General features: G+C 37.3%; 1 protein-coding gene across 1 annotated transcript; it reads left to right on the top strand.

Annotated features, from left to right (window-relative positions):
* The first annotated feature begins 1,632 nt into the window (after nucleotides 1-1,632).
* On the top strand, nucleotides 1,633-17,760 carry LOC144445850 (uncharacterized). Its single transcript, XM_078135493.1, has 6 exons — nucleotides 1,633-1,747; nucleotides 13,335-13,400; nucleotides 14,033-14,192; nucleotides 15,258-15,402; nucleotides 16,877-17,055; nucleotides 17,509-17,760. The coding sequence occupies exons 2-6, from the start codon at nucleotides 13,390-13,392 to the stop codon at nucleotides 17,758-17,760; spliced, it is 747 nt and encodes a 248-aa protein (XP_077991619.1). The 5' UTR covers nucleotides 1,633-1,747; nucleotides 13,335-13,389.
* The last annotated feature ends 1,074 nt before the right edge of the window (nucleotides 17,761-18,834 follow it).

Below are 18,834 nucleotides of genomic sequence, written 5' to 3'. Positions count from 1 at the left end.
GCTGTATGATGACCTACTGCATTATGTTGCAGGTCTACCACAGGTAAAGATGACCATAATAAAGCAATATATTTGTATCTTAAAATAATTTCAACAATACAAAATTTGATATTAATGATAATCAGTTGACTCTACACTGTTCCTTACAACTTATATTTTTAGAATCATATTATTACCATAAATGTTGCAATTTGTCTTTGAGCTAAACAGTCAACAATGAAATATCCAATCAAAATATTACACACACAAAACACTTTTAATGAAGTAAAAAATCTTTCCGATCTTTAAAAACAAAACAAAACCGGACAACCTAATTTATTTATTCGTCACACACACACACACACACACACACACACACACACACACACACACACACACACACACACACACAAAGGAATACACCTGTCAGAAAAGAAAGAAAGAAATTCATACATCACCAAAAAAATGGAGGAATTGACGCGTTAATTTTTGAAATCTGTGTGACTGGGGACTGGCAAATAGCAAAAACATAGCTAATCAGTAACTTCCTGTGATATACGATGAACTTCAGAGAGTCCACTACAAACACAAATCAGCAAAAAAACTCGCAAATTAATGCAAGGCTGGAAAAATCATAAAGAGAACCTTGACTTCATCGATGAAGCATTTTCCAGGGAAATACGACACGGCTACTCAAATACACAAACGCTAGCCAATAAATTGACGCAAATTTGGGAGGCATGGCCAGAAAAGTATGACTCAGTCGATCGAGGCTGAGTAAAGGGTCAATTACTTCCTTTTAGCGGTGTTTCACATGCTAACTCTCGCTTTCAAAAATATCAAACACCGGTCATACGGTCGTGGCCCAGTGAAGAAGTATCCTTCACCGTCTTTCCACGACCAGTCGTACGGTCAGGGCCCAGTGAAGAAAAGTATTTTTTTCATCGTCAATTCTACACGACCATGCCAGTCGTACGGTCATGGCCCAGTGAAGTAGTATTTTTTCACTGTCCTACCGTCGACTAGGTCGTGGCCAAGCAGTGATGAAGAAATATTTGTTCACTGTCTTTCCGCCACGACCGGTCGTACGGTCGTTGTACAGAGATGAAGAAATATTTTTTCACTGTCTTTCCTCCACGACCCGGCGGTAGTACGGTCCCTATATGGTCGTGGCCCAGTGACGAAGTAGTATTCTTTTCGTTCCCTTTTCTACACGACCTGTCGTATTCGTACTGTCGTGGCACAGTGCCGAAGAAGTGTAAACAAACTCTCACTCACTCACTCACTCACTCACTCACTCACTCACTCACAAATGAACGATAGAACGATGAACGAACCTACAAACACGGAGCAAAGGTTGGGAGAAAGCTCAGGTCTCCTATAAGATCTTACCAGTAAACATCTCATTTGATAGAACACTATTATTTTATTCTTCAGGATATATTTTAGACTACCACAGTGACTAGCTTGATACAGACCTATACACTATATATAAGTTATAACCCAAGAGGTCATGATGTCATACAATGTCACTAGTTCAGAGACTAATTTATGCAAAGGAAATCATGCGTTACAGGAGATTGTGAGTGGTTGTATTGTTGTGTCCGATTTTATTCTACCAGTTGGTCGAAAAGCTTTAAGCGACAGGGGCAACTGTTTTGTGTCAGATGTGATATAATAGTTGATTCACTAATACGTTACCTGCTTAGTTCCTCTCCTTAGAACATACCGTTGATTCGTGACGCCAGGGCCTGAACTTTCAAATACGGTAAGAATTCTGAGTTCATCATTCTCCTCATGGTTTTTCAGTTTCTCATGTGACAACTCCAGGGTGATTTTACGTAAGAGTTTAATTTATGTGATCAAGTATAATGTGTTGAGGTTGCTATTTCATTTGAAGACGTGTATTTGTTCATCCACTCAAAATACTTGATATGTATTGATTATTATTGGTTTCATACTTACTTTGGTATTTATTCGATATCCTTTTCATAGTCTGCATTTCTGTTACTAGTTTATTTATGGACAGAGTAGCGTCAATTCAGTGGAGAAAAACAGAAAGTGTGCTTAATTTAAAATCAGCAAACTTTCCCAACTATATCACTACGAATGATAGGTATCATCTAAAATTATTCTTGAAGTTAGTGGATAAGGCTTAAGAATACCTCGCTCCGTACACCAAATATCGTTTGAGTCTGTGATATCGTCTTTCGAAAACCTTTCTAAGTTACTCAATAGTGTGTGTGTGTGTGTGTGTATGTATGTATGTATGTATGTATGTATGTATGTATGTATCATGGTAAAATGGGATAACTCATGGGCTATTGTGAATTTATGTATTACTTTGGTGTGGTCTAGGAGAAAATGAAAGTAAACTGACTGATTGATTACTTTGTTGTCATCTAGATCTCGTACAAAGAAAGAGAAAGTAAATGGACGCAAATGTCCTTTGGCTGACCGCCGCAATCACGTGATAGATGTATGATACGAGCGTATCACGGTTTGTGGCTTTATTTACAATTCTCCAGAACTACATTGAGCCTAGCCTATTGAATAGTTGTTTTCGGTTTCGTTCAGATCCGACACGCAAACGCAAAAGTAATTGTGTATGGGTGATTTAACTAAACACAGTAGATTTTCAGTATTTAGTGACTCCGACATGGTTATTTTTGGGAGTTGTAAGCTAGCATTATGCATTAGACAACCTGTCTCAGGGGACATATTCTAAAACGTATGTGTGGTAAACTGGCAAGGACAAGAACGATCCACACAATACTGCTGACTTGACTTAAATACCGTGGATACTGAGACCGCGTTACACTCAGTTCTACTTACGAGAGTGACGCATTGCCGTTGGGATGGAAATAACCGTATCGAGTACGTTTTTAAAAATACTCGTCGGACTTAGAATAAACTTGACATGAGTGTGTCGGCGATCACGATGTTATATAGTCTATCAGCTAGCCCTCGGATGTTCTTCCGATAAAATACGACACACAGCCGAACAACGCTATCGAGGATGGAACATCGTTCGGGCAGGCCCTCACATGCGAACTTCGTTCGCTTATAGTTATAGCATCGAAAGAAAGCCCGAACGTCTAGCAGCAAGACTAGATGTTATATTACAATACACGGCTATCATTCTGAGCTCATAACAAAAGCAACAAATATGAAGTCATCTCAACGATTTGTTGCACAATTTAGTATCTCATAGCATGATTGAGTGATTTGACATTGTTTTGATGTGTTTATGATGTGTTCATGATGTGTTCATTACATGTAATCAAATAAATGAAAACTTATTTCAATTAAAATAATGTAACTATGAAATAAAAGTACATAAACGGTTAAAATAAGTTTGTAAGTACGAAAAATATAAAATACTATAGCTAAAAAAAACAAAAAAAAACAAACATTTTGGCCTGAACGGCTTCCCATAGTAGTAATCTTAGACATTCAAGAAATATTTTTTATTTACGATAAGGCCTAGTAAAAAAACCTGTGTGGTTCCTATTACGGTCAATTTTAGAATAGGTGTATAGGAAGCCGTTCAGGCCAAAAAATGTAAACATGTACCAAGAAGGTCAATTCAGGCAAAATAACGAAGGTAAAATAGCAATGAACGATTAGTCGACATCTACATCGAATTTTATTCAGATTGGGGCGTGGTCATGATGCTAGACATAGTTGCATACATTTTTTGAATGTTCGTTCACTTGGCTATGAATCCCTGATGATATCGTTATAATATACGTGATCATTTGGCTGTTGCCATGGGTGTGGTATTGTTGGTAGGCACAATTACATACAGCTTTTGAATGTTTTAATTATTGGTCTATTAATCCCTGTTGTTATATTTGCAAGATGCGTTATCATTTGGTTGTTTCTATGGGCCTGGTCTTGTTGCTAGGCATATTTGCATACTGAATGTTTGTTCACTTGTCTAAGAATCCCTGTTATCTTCATGAGATAAACCACCGTTTGTTGTTGCTATTGGCGTGGTCATGGTTGCTAGGGGTATTTGCATACATTTTAAAAATATGTAATCACTTGCCTAACATATGATGTTGATATTTAATCAAAATATACTGTCATTGGTTGTTGCTAAATGTAACGAAATGTTTTGAAGAAAATCTGTAGAATAACACTTCTAAAAACATCTCACCCAATCTGATTAAAATATTACGTGGTGAAAGCGGCTAAATGCTTTGTATATCTCTATTTCCATCGTTTGGTGTCGTTTGTTTTTGTTCAGAGTGATCGCAGCCTGGCAATAACCCAGGAGGTCATGATGTCATACAATGTCACTAGCTAAGAGACTAATCTATGCAAAGGAATCCATGCGTTACAGGAGATTGTGAGTGGTTGTATTGTTGTTCGATTTTATTCTACCATACAAATACAGTTGGTCAAAAAGAGTCGCAAGGCAACTGTTTTGTGTTCAGATGTGATGTAGTTGATTCACTCATAGACCCTCAACCCACTAATACGTTACCTGCTTAGTTCCTCTGCTTAGAACATACCGTTGATTCGTGACGCTACGGATTGAACTTTCAAATATGGTAAGAATTCTGAGTTCATCATTCTCCTCATATACAGTTTAATCAGTTACACAGTACATGTGACAACTCCAGGGTGATTTTGCATATTAAAGAGTTCAATTCATGTGATCATGTATACGGTGTTGAGTTTGCTATTTATTTTGAAGACGTGTATTTGTTCATCCACTCAAAATACTTGATATGTATTGATTAGTATTGGTTTCATACTTACTTTGGTATTTATTCGATACTTTTCATAGTCTGCATTTCTGTTACTAGTTTATTTCAGTGGACATAGTAGCATCAATTAACTGGAGAAAAAACAGAAAGTGTGCTTAATTTAAAATCAGCAATTTTCCCCAACTATATCACTACGAATAGGTATCATGTAAAATGATTCTTGAAGTTAGTGGATAAGGGTTAAGAGTACGTAGCTCCATACACCAATTCTAGTTTGAGTCTGTGGCATTGTCTTTCGAAAACCTTTCTAAGTTACTCAATAGTGTGTGTGTGTGTGTGTGTGTGTGTGTGTGTGTATGTATGTATGTATGTATGTATCTATCCGTGCGTGCGTGCGTGCGTATGTATGTATGTATGTATGTATGTATGTATGTATGTATGTATGTATATTATATTTATTTATTTATTTATTTATATTTAGAACTTTATTACAGACCCATGGTCCAGAGAAAAGCAAAAATATACCACAAGACAGCATATTTTTTACATAACAGACAAATACAAACAGAACATATTACAAAAGGTATTATTTTAAAAGAAAAAAAATCAATGTAAAATCTTCAACCAGTGGGCCTGAAGCCCACAAAACCATACATCACAAGTAATAACACGATTAATCAGAACATTCTGGCTGTCAAAAAGACGTGACATAAAACTAAATGCTGCCTTTCTTCTCAAAACAGAGAGAGAATTGACTGAATTGAAAACAAACATGGTAGATGCACTGGCAGAACTTGGAAGTCCTATCAATCTCCGGAACGCATTGTTGTGACAGACAATCATATTTTGCATACTCCTCACATTGAAGTCACACCATAAATGGTTTCCGTAAATGTTATTGCAAAACGCTGTGAGGAGGCGCAGTTTCACCGATATAGTACATGCAGAAAACTTTCTCAATAAAAAGTTGGCTCTACCACAAAGTGCTCTACGCTGTTTCAAAATATCCCGATTGTATGTATGTATGTATGTATGTATGTATGTATGCATGCATGCATGCATGCATGCATGCATGAATGTATGTATGTATGTATGTATGTATGCATGCATGCATGCGTATGTATGTATGTATGTATGTATGTATGTATGTATGTATGAGCGTATGTGTGTGCCTGCGTACGTGAGTGGGTGCGTGTCATGTCTACTGATGTTTGGTCCTTAGTATTCCGTAAGTTCTGTCTAGCTTCTCTTTTTTATTATCTTTTTATTGTACGCGTCTCAGGTTTACACTCAACCTTATTAAAATCTGATGTGGTGAAAGCGGCGAGATGTTTTGATCAGGTTGATCGCTGCTTTCCCACGTGATCACCCTAAACTAAGCTAAGAATTTTCCATTCCAACAATTATTGTGTGTAGGAAGAAAATTTAAAGACTTTGCCCTTACGGAAAGCATTCAGTTTAAATCTGGTTCATCATTGCTTCAGGACTTTAAATGCCTAGTTAACTTCACCTTGCATCACTTCTTCAGACAAAACGATTGAAGTTACATGAGCTGCCTTCATGCCCATCGACTCAAACTTCGACACTTGTTGTTTCATTAGAGCAATGAGTGGTCAAAAATTGTCCCGAAACGACATTTATCATGGCCAAATGGGGTAATTCATGGGCTATTATGAATTTAATTATGTATTACTTTGTTGTCATTCAGGAGAAAAAGAATGTATACTGAGTGATTTATTACTTTGTTATCAACTCGTACAACAAAAGACAGAAAGTAAACGGATCGACGCGAATGTCCTTTGGCTGACCGTCGCAATCACATGATAGATGTATGATATCACTGTTTGTGACTATACCAAACATTCTCCAGAACTTAATTGAGCCTATTGAATTGTTTTATTCAACAAAAATTTCTTTCAGTCTCTCTCACTCACAAATACCAAAGGAATTATCCATGATATTCAGTATTTAGTGATTCGGATTTTGGTATTTGTGGACATTGTAAGCTAGCATTATATGTTAGACAACCTGTCTCAGGGCACATACTTAAAAAAATTATGTGTTTCAAAGTTTGTGAAGTGACGAGGACAAGAACGACCCACGCAATAGCACCGACTTAAATACACCGAGACCGCCCTACACTCAGTTCTCCTTACGAGAGTGAGGCATTACATGTAGGTACGTACCATTGCGGTGGAAATAACCGTATCGCGTACGTGTTGAAATATACCCGTTGGACTTAGAATCAACATGTGTCGGCGATCACATATATACTGATTTTAATATCATGTTTACAACACACGGTTATCCCATTTAGCTCGTAATAAAAGATTCACGTATGAAGTCATCTCCATGTATTGTTGAACACTTTTAGTATCTCATAGCATGATTTACTGATTTCACATTGTATTGACGTGTTTATGAGATTGGTTCATTAATTTATCTTCGCTTTTGTTTCATTAAATATATTAAATATTCCATGATATCCATATACTTACGAGTATTTTTTACTGAACATTACTGGTGTTAGTACGCATACCGTTATGGGTATACGTGTACTCTGTATTATCTTGTCTAAAAGTGATTCATGTCATTCTCACCAGCCAGAGCATGTATTTCTACCGACGCAACCTTTTGGATAGTGCCCTAAAAGAGGCCTGTGTTTATTTACGATGTTCCATAGTTTGACCACAGTTCGGCATGTATGACAATTATTTCAATTTTGACTAGAAGCAGAAAGAGAGGCTTGAGAAGTCACATTCACACTTTTCACAGTATTTATTATTACTAAGATCCGGAAACGTGATTGTATATCATTTAAATAATATTAAATATTTATTCAATAACCTTCCAAATATTCTTTCAACGGCGACACAAATACGCAAACACGAGCCAATTAAATGGGAGACACGGCCAGAAAAGTATGACTCAGTCGGTCGAGGCTGAGTAAAGGATACTGGCCAATGACTTCCGGTAGAGGTGTTTCACATGCCAACTCTCACTAAAAAATATCAAACACCGGCCATACCATCGCGGTCGTGGCCCAGTAAATAAGAAGTATTTTCCACCGTCTAATCTCCACTACCGGTCGTACGCACGGTTGTGGCCCTGTCAAGAAGTATTTTTTTTCACTGTCGATTATTTACGACTATTCGTACGGTAGTGGCCCAGTGTTTTTTGCACTGTCTATTCTCCACGAAGAAGTATTTTCCCCATAACGTTGATTTCTAAACAAGTGAAAACAAACATGCGTACAAAACAAAGTAACAAACAAACAAACAAACAAACAAACAAACAAACACAATCTCACTCACTCACTCACTCACTCACTCACTCATTCGCTCACTCACTCACTCACTCACTCACTCACTCACTCACTCACTCACTCACTCACTCACTCACTCACTCACTCACTCACTCCCTCACTCACTCACTCACTCACTCACTCACTCACTCAAAAATGAACGAACAAACGAACCTACAAACACGGAGCAAAAGTTGGAGGAAAGCTCAGGTCTCCTATAAGATCTGACGAGTAAACATCTAATTTGATAGATTACTAATATTTTATTCTGAACCACCCCTTCATTATATTTTAGACTTATCACAGTGACTAGCTTAATACACACCCATAAACTATATATAACCCAGGGGATCATGATGTCATACAATGTCACTAGTTAAGAGACTAATTTATGCAAAGGAACCCATGCGTTAAACGGGAGATTGTGAGTGGTTGTATAGCTGTCCGATTTTAATTCTACCATACAATGCTGTTGGTCGAAAAGACCCACGAGGCATATGTCTTGTGTTCAGATGTGATGTGATTAATTCACTAATACGTTACCTGCTTAGTTCCTCTGCTTAGAGCATACCATTGGTCCTTAACACTACGGATCGAACATTGAAAAACAGTAAGAGTTCTGAATTTATTTTTTTATACTTACTTTGGCGTTTATTCGATATCCTTTTCATTGTCTCCATCAACAAAAAGTTCTTTCGGTTTCTTTCACATCGCACACGCAAATGCCAAAGTAATTGTGCATGGGTGATTTCCCTTGAAACAGTAGATTTTTAGTATTAAGTGACACAGATATGATTATTTTTGGGAGTTGTAAGCTAGCATTATGTGTTAGACAGCCTGTTTAAGAGCACATACTCTAATAAGAAATCCACCGAAACTCCGGAATTTCTTAGGGGCGAGATAAATAGTTCAATATAGGATAAACAAGTCTTCCTAGAAAACACATCGCTCACATCAAATACTTTACTTATATGTTTGCATGAATGGAGACACGATTTAAAAGAAATTGGTGGCAACAAATACAACCGTTAACGGGGGAAGTAAATCATTTCAGCTACTTGTCCCATTAAATTAAAATAGTGCCAATGGCGTTATAGCACAACTGTATTTGGCTGTTGCTATGGGCATGGTCCTGTTGCTAGGCATATTTTCTTACATATTTTGAATTTGTATTCAAAAGTAATGAGTAGAACAGTCCTGATAAATAAATTCAATCCTGACGTTTCAAATGAATATTCCTTCTCATAGGATATCAAGGCAAGATATATAGTAGGTCATCACCTGACTGTATAATGTTATGGAATAGAACAACACACTGCAAGTTATAGTTAACGGTAAAATACACGAAGAAGATCTGAAAGTCATGCGCACCAAAAAGAACCCTATAGAATACGCCTGAAAGATAGAATAAGCTGTTAGATATTACGGAATGATGTAAATAATCTATTAATTCCATGGGGTTCCAGTATTCCGAGGTGAAAAATGATATCCTCCTCCTTCAACCCCAATCGATCCTCTTATCTTACCCATCCCTGTTGTTATCATTGAAATATGTACAATCATTTCACTGTGTGCATGGTTGCTAGGGCTAGTTGTGTCAAAATATTTTGAACAATGACTGGAGAATAACACTTCCAGTAACATTCCCACCAAGTTTTTGACTGAATTGAGATTTTTAAATCTAATTTGCATATCGCTAATGGGTTCATCATGTTGTAAATACATCTTTATTTACACATCTTAAGATGCCTTCCCAGTGAATTTCAGCCCAATCTGCACAGTAGTTTTGGATTTATAGAATTTTGACAGCAATGACACATTGTATACCTAATTTGCATATCACTGAACGGATCATCATGTCATGAAAAATTCTATAGTTCATCCCCAACACTTCCAGTAACATTCCCACCAAGTTTTTGACTGAATTGAGAAATTTAAATCTAATTTGCATATCGCTAATGGGTTCATCATGTTGTAAATACATCTTTATTTACACATCTTAAGATGCCTTCCCAGTGAATTTCAGCCCAATCTGCTCAGTAGTCTTGGAATTCTAGTTTTTTTTAACCAAAAGGACACATTCGTAGTCCTAATTAGAATATCATTGATTGGGTCATCATGTTATAACGCCCTTAAGAATGTTCTCCCCAACATTCAGACCGATCTGCCCAGTAATTTTTGAGTGTTTTTTAAACCAAAAATCGCATTTTATTACCCAAAACACATATCTCTGATATGATCATTTTTGGAAGAATTTCCCAACTAAACTCCAAATGTAATGTGCCCAGCAAATACCAAGGCAATTGATTGGGCGGCATCTGAGTTTAAAGCACACACACACACACACACACACACACACACACACACACACACACACACACACACACACACACACACACACACACACACACACACACACACAGACAGACAGACAGACAGACAGACAGACAGACAGACAGACAGACACAAAGACACAAAGACACCGTACCATGCCTATAGCACTCGAACTTCATTAGTTCAGTTGTGCTAACTAGAGACTGAAATCAACATCCCTATAAAAATCAAAATATTTTTCCTATTGGTTTTTGACTTTAAATGTCTGTACGTTTAAGTCAACCAGAGATAGGCAGACAGACAGATAGATGGACAAACTCTTTATCATGTTTGCTGCATGAATAATCCTGTTTTAAACGTTTTCCCCGCTGAGCCTAAACTTATAATATAACCAGATTTGATCTGAATGCCTGCTGTATGTGATTCTTACAACCTTTTCGAAGCGCTACCCTAAAAATAAGAATACATATTGAAATTAGCCATGAACCGACCCCTGTACACTAGGATAGGGAATTCTTTGTATAGTGCCCAATTACCTATGCTGATGTCACCATTGCCCCTATTATCTATCAGGCTATTTAAATTTATCGTCAAGATGTAAGGTAGAAACAATAGATACATACACTAATGCTCTTGGTGACAGCAGCATTCGGTAAATGGGCACAATACCAAGATTTTTCTACCCCATTGTACAGCAGACAACCCATGGCTAATTTGATTAATTTTCTCTCTCCTATTTTAGAGTCGCGTAATGCAGTGTGGTGAAAAGGAGCTTTCCTGAATTACTGCACATATGTTACATTAGTTAAGATGAATTCAGCTTTACCTTTGTTCCCCATTTAACGCAGGCACATCTGTCACTTATTCAAGAGTTACAGCTGTGACTGTTTTGTTTTGCATCTTAACTATTTGGGGATTATCACACAAAAGAAGCATTAACTCGTATACTGATTGTGAGTGGGATGACAGACAAAGTGTGTTAAGTTAGTTAATAAACATTAATTTTTTGAATATTCAGCAAGTACAAAATAAGTAAAACTTGGTCAACTGTCGAGAATCAAACACTTTTTGCCGATGGGACTTAGGAAGACGATGTTCAATACCTTAGTCCTTCCCCATTTCGATTATGCTGCGAATGTATGGTGTAATACGAATCAAAAGTATTTGAAGACACTTGAGCTCCTCCATAAACGAGCTGGTCGACTGCTCCTCGAAGTTCCCCGTGATACTAGTACGGGAAGTGGGTATATGAAAACTTGGGTTGGGTCAGCCCTCAAATTAGATGGAAGCGCCAAATGGCAACACTCGTCTACAAATCCGTAACGGGCAATGCACCTTGTTACCTCACTGAAATGTTCAATCTTTCCAACCAAATTCATCTTCATAACACAAGACAGGCCAGTAAAAGTAACATATACATCCCTACAGTTAAAACGGAATATGGAAAACGGACATTTCACTGTAGTGGTGCTGTTCTATGGAACAATCTACCCATATCCATAAGATCAACTAGCTCCGAACTCATTGATATTTAAAAGACATCTTAAGAATGTAGTCTGGTAATAATGTAGGTGGATATCTTTTAAAATGCACTCTGCGTCTGTAACTTTTTGTCCTGGTTTGTCCTTTTTGTTTATTTGTTTTGTTTGTTTTCTGTGTACGTAATCTTGCAACAGGTTCCATTGGGAGAACAGTGCTAATGCACTGAAATGGTGTCTGTATATGAAAGATTAATAAATAAACAAATAAATAAAAAGGGCTCCCTCAGTAATTAAAAGTGGGGAGGCACGGGGAATGAAGGGGTGCCAGATGTTTTTACAAATAGGTTCTTACCATTGAGTCAAACTTTTGTTCGTTTTCACGTTTTACAGTAAATTTACATTTGAGGATTGGGAGGGAGGGTCATGTTTTAAAGAAAGTAAAAAGTAAAGAGTAAGTTAATGGTGGGCCACTTTTCAGGAAAATGGAATCAGGGTGTATCACATTTTACGCAACAGGACCGCACTTGATTTCCTCTGGCCCTCGCCACGTGTAAGTACTGAAGGCTCCCGAAACCAAGTTTGAGATCTCATATATATACTCGTTGTTCCTTGTGCTGTCACTGAAAGATCTGGACACTCAAAGAGACATTATCACAGGGAATTCTATTGAGAGTGGAAAAATACGAAGATGTGGAATATTTTCTATTGATCAAAATTAAAGATGTTTCAGTAAACTGAGTTTAAATGTATATTGTCAAACAAATTGGACATGCGAGTTCATTTGTTAATGTTTTCGACTTTTCTACATACTGAGAGAATTCAAACGAATGCAAGTATCACTGTAGGTTGATATGCACCTATAGATAAAATTTGATTATTGATTAAAGATGTCAAAATGACAAGTCTTCGTCGACGACATATATCCCTTACATCTGAACTTTTCAACAATTCATATTCTGAATTTTTACGGCAAACTTGGCCACCAATTGGTTATTATCACAAAGGTCATGAAACAAAACATGCATGTGTGGACTGCTGTATCAGACATTTGTGTCAGGTTTGGTGCAAATTAGGGCATGCATATCCGAGTTGTGCATGACTTTTTGCGCATTAAGATTTTGGGCTATTTGACCTTGAAGGTAACGGTCAAAATAAAAGGCAAACGTCACATTAGGAAGCTCATTACATTGGTAACACAGTAGACACTTGAAAAGGACGTCACTATTGAATGAGCTTTCCATGTTAATAGTGTGCAAAATTTGAACAGTTTATGCCTATTTGACCTTGAAGATAAATGTCAAGGTCACAAGCGTGCTTATACTGCCTATAGTACCTGGCATTTGTTGAAGGGTTCATTGAAATTAGCCAATGGATGTTTTAGATACAGATAGACATGCACAGAAACACGGACAGATGGACACACAGGACCCAAAGCTGTGCCCCCTACCGATTTCGCCCGTTGGGGGCTAAAAATGTTAACATGCTTTTACAAAAGATGTATTTGTCTTTGTTTAGGAGGGTTGACTCCGAAATCAACAGGAAATTATTAAAACCACAGAAACTGAAGAAAATGGCGATAATGTGAGTCTGAAGTTCATGACAAGATATTAAACTATAACTTTACTTGTCAGTTTCCACAGCATATTTGTCACGTTTACGTTTTGTAGGAATGATAATGTCATGTTGTATCTGTTTGTGTAGGAATTAATTTAACAAAAATGAATACGAAAAAGCTTCGAAATGGGATGGCATTCACATATTGCTGTGTAATAGGAAGGCATCGCATGAATGTAAATGACACTAAATTACGTTTTAAATTCTCTTCTTTTGTCAAAATAGAACTTATAACCAGTTCAAACACTACATACAATTGATATTTAGTGAATGCAAAACCCAAGCTGTCGTCTACACCTGTGAACTTGTTCACCAGTCTGATGTTCTGGGCTGGTCACATGACTTACACTGAAATTAGGTGTGGAGGAAAGCTTCAGATTTCCTTTCACTAAATATCAATTTTGTATTGTGTTTCAAAAGATTAATTTCTATGTTGATACAGTAACCTACACAGATGAACTTGCATCACCATATTTTTTTTTGTAATGAGAGATTGCTTCCGTTTCTATCAAATGGATACGTTTTCTTTTTTTACGTTTCAGCCGAAACTGTTTATTCAAACCATTGGTATATTCATGACTGTTCGAATTTGTTTGTAGGAAAGAAAAGTTAGTTCGTTTGGACAGTCACATCATGGAATACATAGGGAAAACTGAAGGCAAAGCTTCAAACACAGACACCACGGATAGCGAAAAATTACTCTCGGCTGTTGAAGAACGAAATCACCAAAGGGTAGAAGACATTTTGTCTCAAAACAAGGCATGTATTACAATCTTACTGGACATTCAACAATCATTTTAAGCTCGTAATAACATATGTATGTATGTACGTACGTACGTATGTATGGCATGCATGTATGTATGTATGTATGTATGTATGTATGTATGTATGTATGTATGTATGTATGTATGTATGTGTGTGTATGTATGTATGTATGTATGTGTGTGTGCATGTGTGTGTATGTATGTATGTATGTATGTATGTATGTATGTATGTATGTACGTACGTACGTACGCACGCACGCACGCCTGTCTGTCTGTCTGTCTGTCTGTCTGTCTGTCTGTCTGTCTGTCTGCCTGCCTGCCTGCCTGCGTGCGTGCATGCATGTATGTATGTATGTATTTATGTATGTATGTATGTATGTATGTATGCATGCATGGTATGGTATAGTAAGTTTGGAAAGTTTGATCAATTTATAAGATAACACAAAGAAAGAGTTGTGCGGACGTTTAAAGTCTGGAAAAGTTCATTGAAATACAAATAGAAGATTTAAACAAATGCACCAGATGATTTTCTGAAACCGTACAACAGTTCGAATTCCCTTATAGAGGAACTAGTATACAGTAAGGGGAAAAGGGTTATTCAGGTATTGGAAACGTATGTATCGACAGGCTAACAGATTGATGTGTGGATGTGAATGTGTGTGTGTGTGTGTGTGCGTGCGTGCATATCTGTCTGTCTGTCTGTCTGTCTGTCTGTCTGTCTGTCCGTCCGTCCGTCCGTCCGTCCGTCCGTCCGTCCGTCCGCCTGTCTGTCTGTCTGTCTGTCTGTCTGTCTGTCTGTCTGTCTGTCTGTCTGTCTGTCTGCCTGCCTGCCTGCCTGCCTGCCTGTCTGTCTGTCTGTCTGTCTGTCTGTCTGTCTGTCTGTCTGTCTGTCTGTCTGTCTGTCTGTCTGTCTGTCTGTCTGCCTGCCTGCCTGCCTGCCTGCACATGTGTATGTAATTACTGACATCTTGAATAACATACAACTGTACAGTAAAGGCCATCTTAGTTGTTGTGATTTAGCAATTCTCGGAGTTATTTATTAAATAATTTCTTCTCCTAGGGCAAGAAGATTATCAATTACGAAGGAAAGAGAAAAGGGGTGAAAACATCAGCTTTGGAAATAGCTGCAATACAAGATGACTTGTATATGATTAAGTTATTACTCAAAAATGGGGCGAAACCTTTGAGGAAACCTTCACACAAAGGTAAATATGATAACCATGTCAAGCCTAACAGGCTCAATGAGACAGTCTGTGCAATGTGTATATACATTAAGTTTAGAGAAATGATGAGAAGAGTAACATAGAGTACGGCGATGTAGATTAGAGAGGAGTACAGGAGGGAAGTGTCGAATATAATAGGACATTGTAGAATTTAGTGTAGAATTGAGAAATGGGTGTGAAGTATAGCAGGATACTGTAGAATTGCATGGAGAATTGAGAAAAGTGTTGAGTACAGTAGGGTACTGCTGAATTGAGAAGTGTAGAGTAGGGTACTGTAGAATGAGTGTAGAATTGAGAAGAAAAGTGGATTTTAGCATGGTACTGTAGAATTGAGTGTACATGTAGTGTCGTATGGCAGTGTATAGTAGATATGTGTAAAGTATATTAGAGAGGTTTAATGTATACTTGGTAAGTTGAGAGTTCAGTAGGCATTGTGTAGGGACGCTTAATGAATATTTGGAAGTGTAGAGTAGAACAAATTATGGTATAGTATTGGACGGTTGTTGTATAGTAGGTACGAGTAGAGAACTGTAGTGTACATTATAGAGTATATAGAAATATATTGTAGAGTATGTAAGGGTAGTCAATAATATACTAAGGAAATATCATGCAAAGAGTTGTAGAGAATATTACTAGGGAAGTTTAGAAAAGAGAAGTGTAGAGTAGTGTAGGTAAAAGGAAGTGTAGCGAATATAGTAGGGATATATGGAGTATTGGAGGGAAATGTAGATTATTATATGCAGTACTTTCGAGGAAAAGGAGTGGACACTTGTGAAGTGTAGGAAAGGAAAGGTAGATTAGCAGAATGTAGAGTAGAAAAGTGTAGAGTAGAGACAAGTAGAGTAGATTATGTAAAGGTACTGCATAGTAGGATAGTGCAGCACATGGTAAAGTAGGGTACAGTTGTAGAAAAAAGAGGTATCGATTATACTAGGGAAGAGTAAGTTATAGTAAGGGAAGTGTAGAATTGACAAGTCGGGAGTATGGAAGTGTTGATAATAGTTTGGGACGTGTAAAATATACATACAGTAGGGTAATGCAGGGAATAGCAGGGAAGTGTGGAACAGGAAAGTCTAGAGTAGAGAGGTGTAGTGTGATGTAGTGTAGAGTTAAATTGAGGTAAAAGTAGAATTTACTAGAGCAACTAGAGTAGATTAATTATACCATACGATTTGGTACAACAAGTAAAACTTTTGAATTTAAGCAAGTTCTCATCACTGTGTATATTTTTGGAATCTGGGGATGGTTACTGTCAGTAAACAAGACGTATTTAAAGAGTTGACGGAAGAATAAGTAACATGTCACGGTAATATAAGAGGAAGATTTAGAGAAAGGCATGTCTTTGTTCTTAATGTTATTTTACAGACCTGAACTCTTAGCTACATTTGATATCTAAATTAGATAAAGATTACATTATATTTAGTGACACTCATTCGAATTCAAATTGTTTGATTAGATAACTTGTCAATAGAGAAGAAGATAAACGTATATACGGCTAGATCAAGTCCTGCCTACATAACGATGGCTTATTACTTGGTTGATAAGAAGAAACGTAAAGACTTCGTACTACAATCTTTTGAATTGGTCGAGGAATTGACGGAAGTCATCAACAAGGAAAGGTCAATAATTTGGAAGGTATGATATGAAAGTGGAAAAATTACCCGGAGGCTTTTTTTTTTAAATCGACAGACCGAGCCATAGTTGTTATGAAAAAGTAATGAGAAACATAAAAAATGCGGTCATCCTTATTTAGCGTTGTAGACTTTAATGAATTGTCATTAGTAAATCAACAATGATATAAGCTAAACATTGAACAACAATTATATATGCGAAAAAATAAATAGTTTGTCAACATTGTTTGGGCAAGGCTTGAAAAGTTGTGAAGCTCCTAACTGTTTTCTTATGAAAGGATGTTTTCAAATTACTTCATTATGTGTGTTTAGATGTTTATCTTAATTTCCAGTTTCTTCTTAATTATGGGCATGAGCCCTGGTGAATTTTATAATAGTGTGAAATACGGCAAACTAATCGGTTTATTCAATGACTAACCTTGTGAATCTTTATGAACCTTCATTTTAATCCTCTTAGGAAAAGTTCATATCTATCATAAAACGTTTGAAGACATTCTCAGTGGATATTGTAAATTGCTGTCATTCGGTGGACGAAGTTAAGTGGCTCCTAGGGGGAGGCTATTATGATAGGCATGATGACGATGAAGGCATTTGTCAAACATTTATGATGGGTTCCACATTTAAGCAGCTTTTAACGTTTGATCGCAATGCAAAACATTTCCCGATTGCAGAGAAAGCAATAGAAACGGAACATAAAGAGGTTTGTTAGCTTTTGAATTTTGTATACTAAGAGTTTAATATTAGACGCCTTTGGGTGAATGGTTGAGAGAGAGAGAGAGAGAGAGAGAGAGAGAGAGAGAGAGAGAGAGAGAGAGAGAGAGAGAGAGAGAGAGAGAGAGAGAGAGAGAGAGAGAGAGAGAGAGAGAGAGAGAGAGAGAGAGGAGAGACAGACAGACAGACAGACAGACAGACAGACAGACAGAGAGACCGACCGACCGACAGACAGACAGACAGACAGACAGACAGACAGACAGCGTAGGAGAGGCAGGCAGATAGACAGACGGAGAATATTTAAGGGGACACTTTAATATAATATTAAATGTTTTTGTCCTAAATGGGCGAAAGGGACTATTGTGTTAGGTCCCGTCCGTCCCTCTGTCGGTGCATCCATTGTTATCAAAATGCACGTGCCGACCTCAGCCAAGCTTGACAAAAAATGTCTGATACAGTAGTCTAAATACTAATATGAACATTTTACTGTTCTACGACCTCCACAATAAGGGGTGAACCATTTGAGTGGGGAGGGGGACTGGAGGATTTGGAGAACAACTAGACAGCAAAGTTGGGATATAGCAATTGAAAAAGATATATATACTTTAAAGTTGACTTTAACCGCATGTGTCGCGTCGCGTTACATCTCGTCATGGAACTTTTTATTTTTGAAATTGAATTTCCTCATAACAGGAGACATACATTATGAATGTATCTTATTTTAAAAGTAAGAGGTAAGAATGAATGCAGCTAGTAAAACTTGGAGTGTAGGCAGTAACATTTGAATAGATGTTTGAGGGAGCCAAGTGGGCAGGTACGGGAGAGGGGTTCCCCCTCCTGTCCCTTGAGATTTTTGAAATTCAAGGTCTAAAAGAATGCTTTCTGGTGCTATTTGAACATGTCGAGGTAGTAATAACACGAGGTAAAATTTGAATCAAAATACAAGCGAGCAGTGTAGGGGTCAATCTGATTAAAATCCGATGTAGATGTCGGCTAATCAGCCATTGTTATTGTACCTTCCTTATTTTGCCTGAATTGACCTTCTTGGTACATGTTTATATTTTTTAGCCTG

This window comes from Glandiceps talaboti, chromosome 14, assembly GCF_964340395.1.
Source record: "Glandiceps talaboti chromosome 14, keGlaTala1.1, whole genome shotgun sequence".
Classification (NCBI taxonomy): Eukaryota; Metazoa; Hemichordata; class Enteropneusta; family Spengelidae; genus Glandiceps; species Glandiceps talaboti.
Note: the sequence above shows the minus strand (reverse complement) of the source record. Positions and strands in the feature narration are given on the sequence as shown.

Excerpts from the sequence above, each read along its gene's own strand:
- LOC144445850 (XM_078135493.1), top strand. Across the intron at positions 14,193-15,257 it reads ACATTTTGTCTCAAAACAAG|GGCAAGAAGATTATCAATTA; the intron begins GCATGTATTACA and ends TTCTTCTCCTAG. Across the intron at positions 15,403-16,876 it reads GAGGAAACCTTCACACAAAG|ATAACTTGTCAATAGAGAAG; the intron begins GTAAATATGATA and ends TTGTTTGATTAG.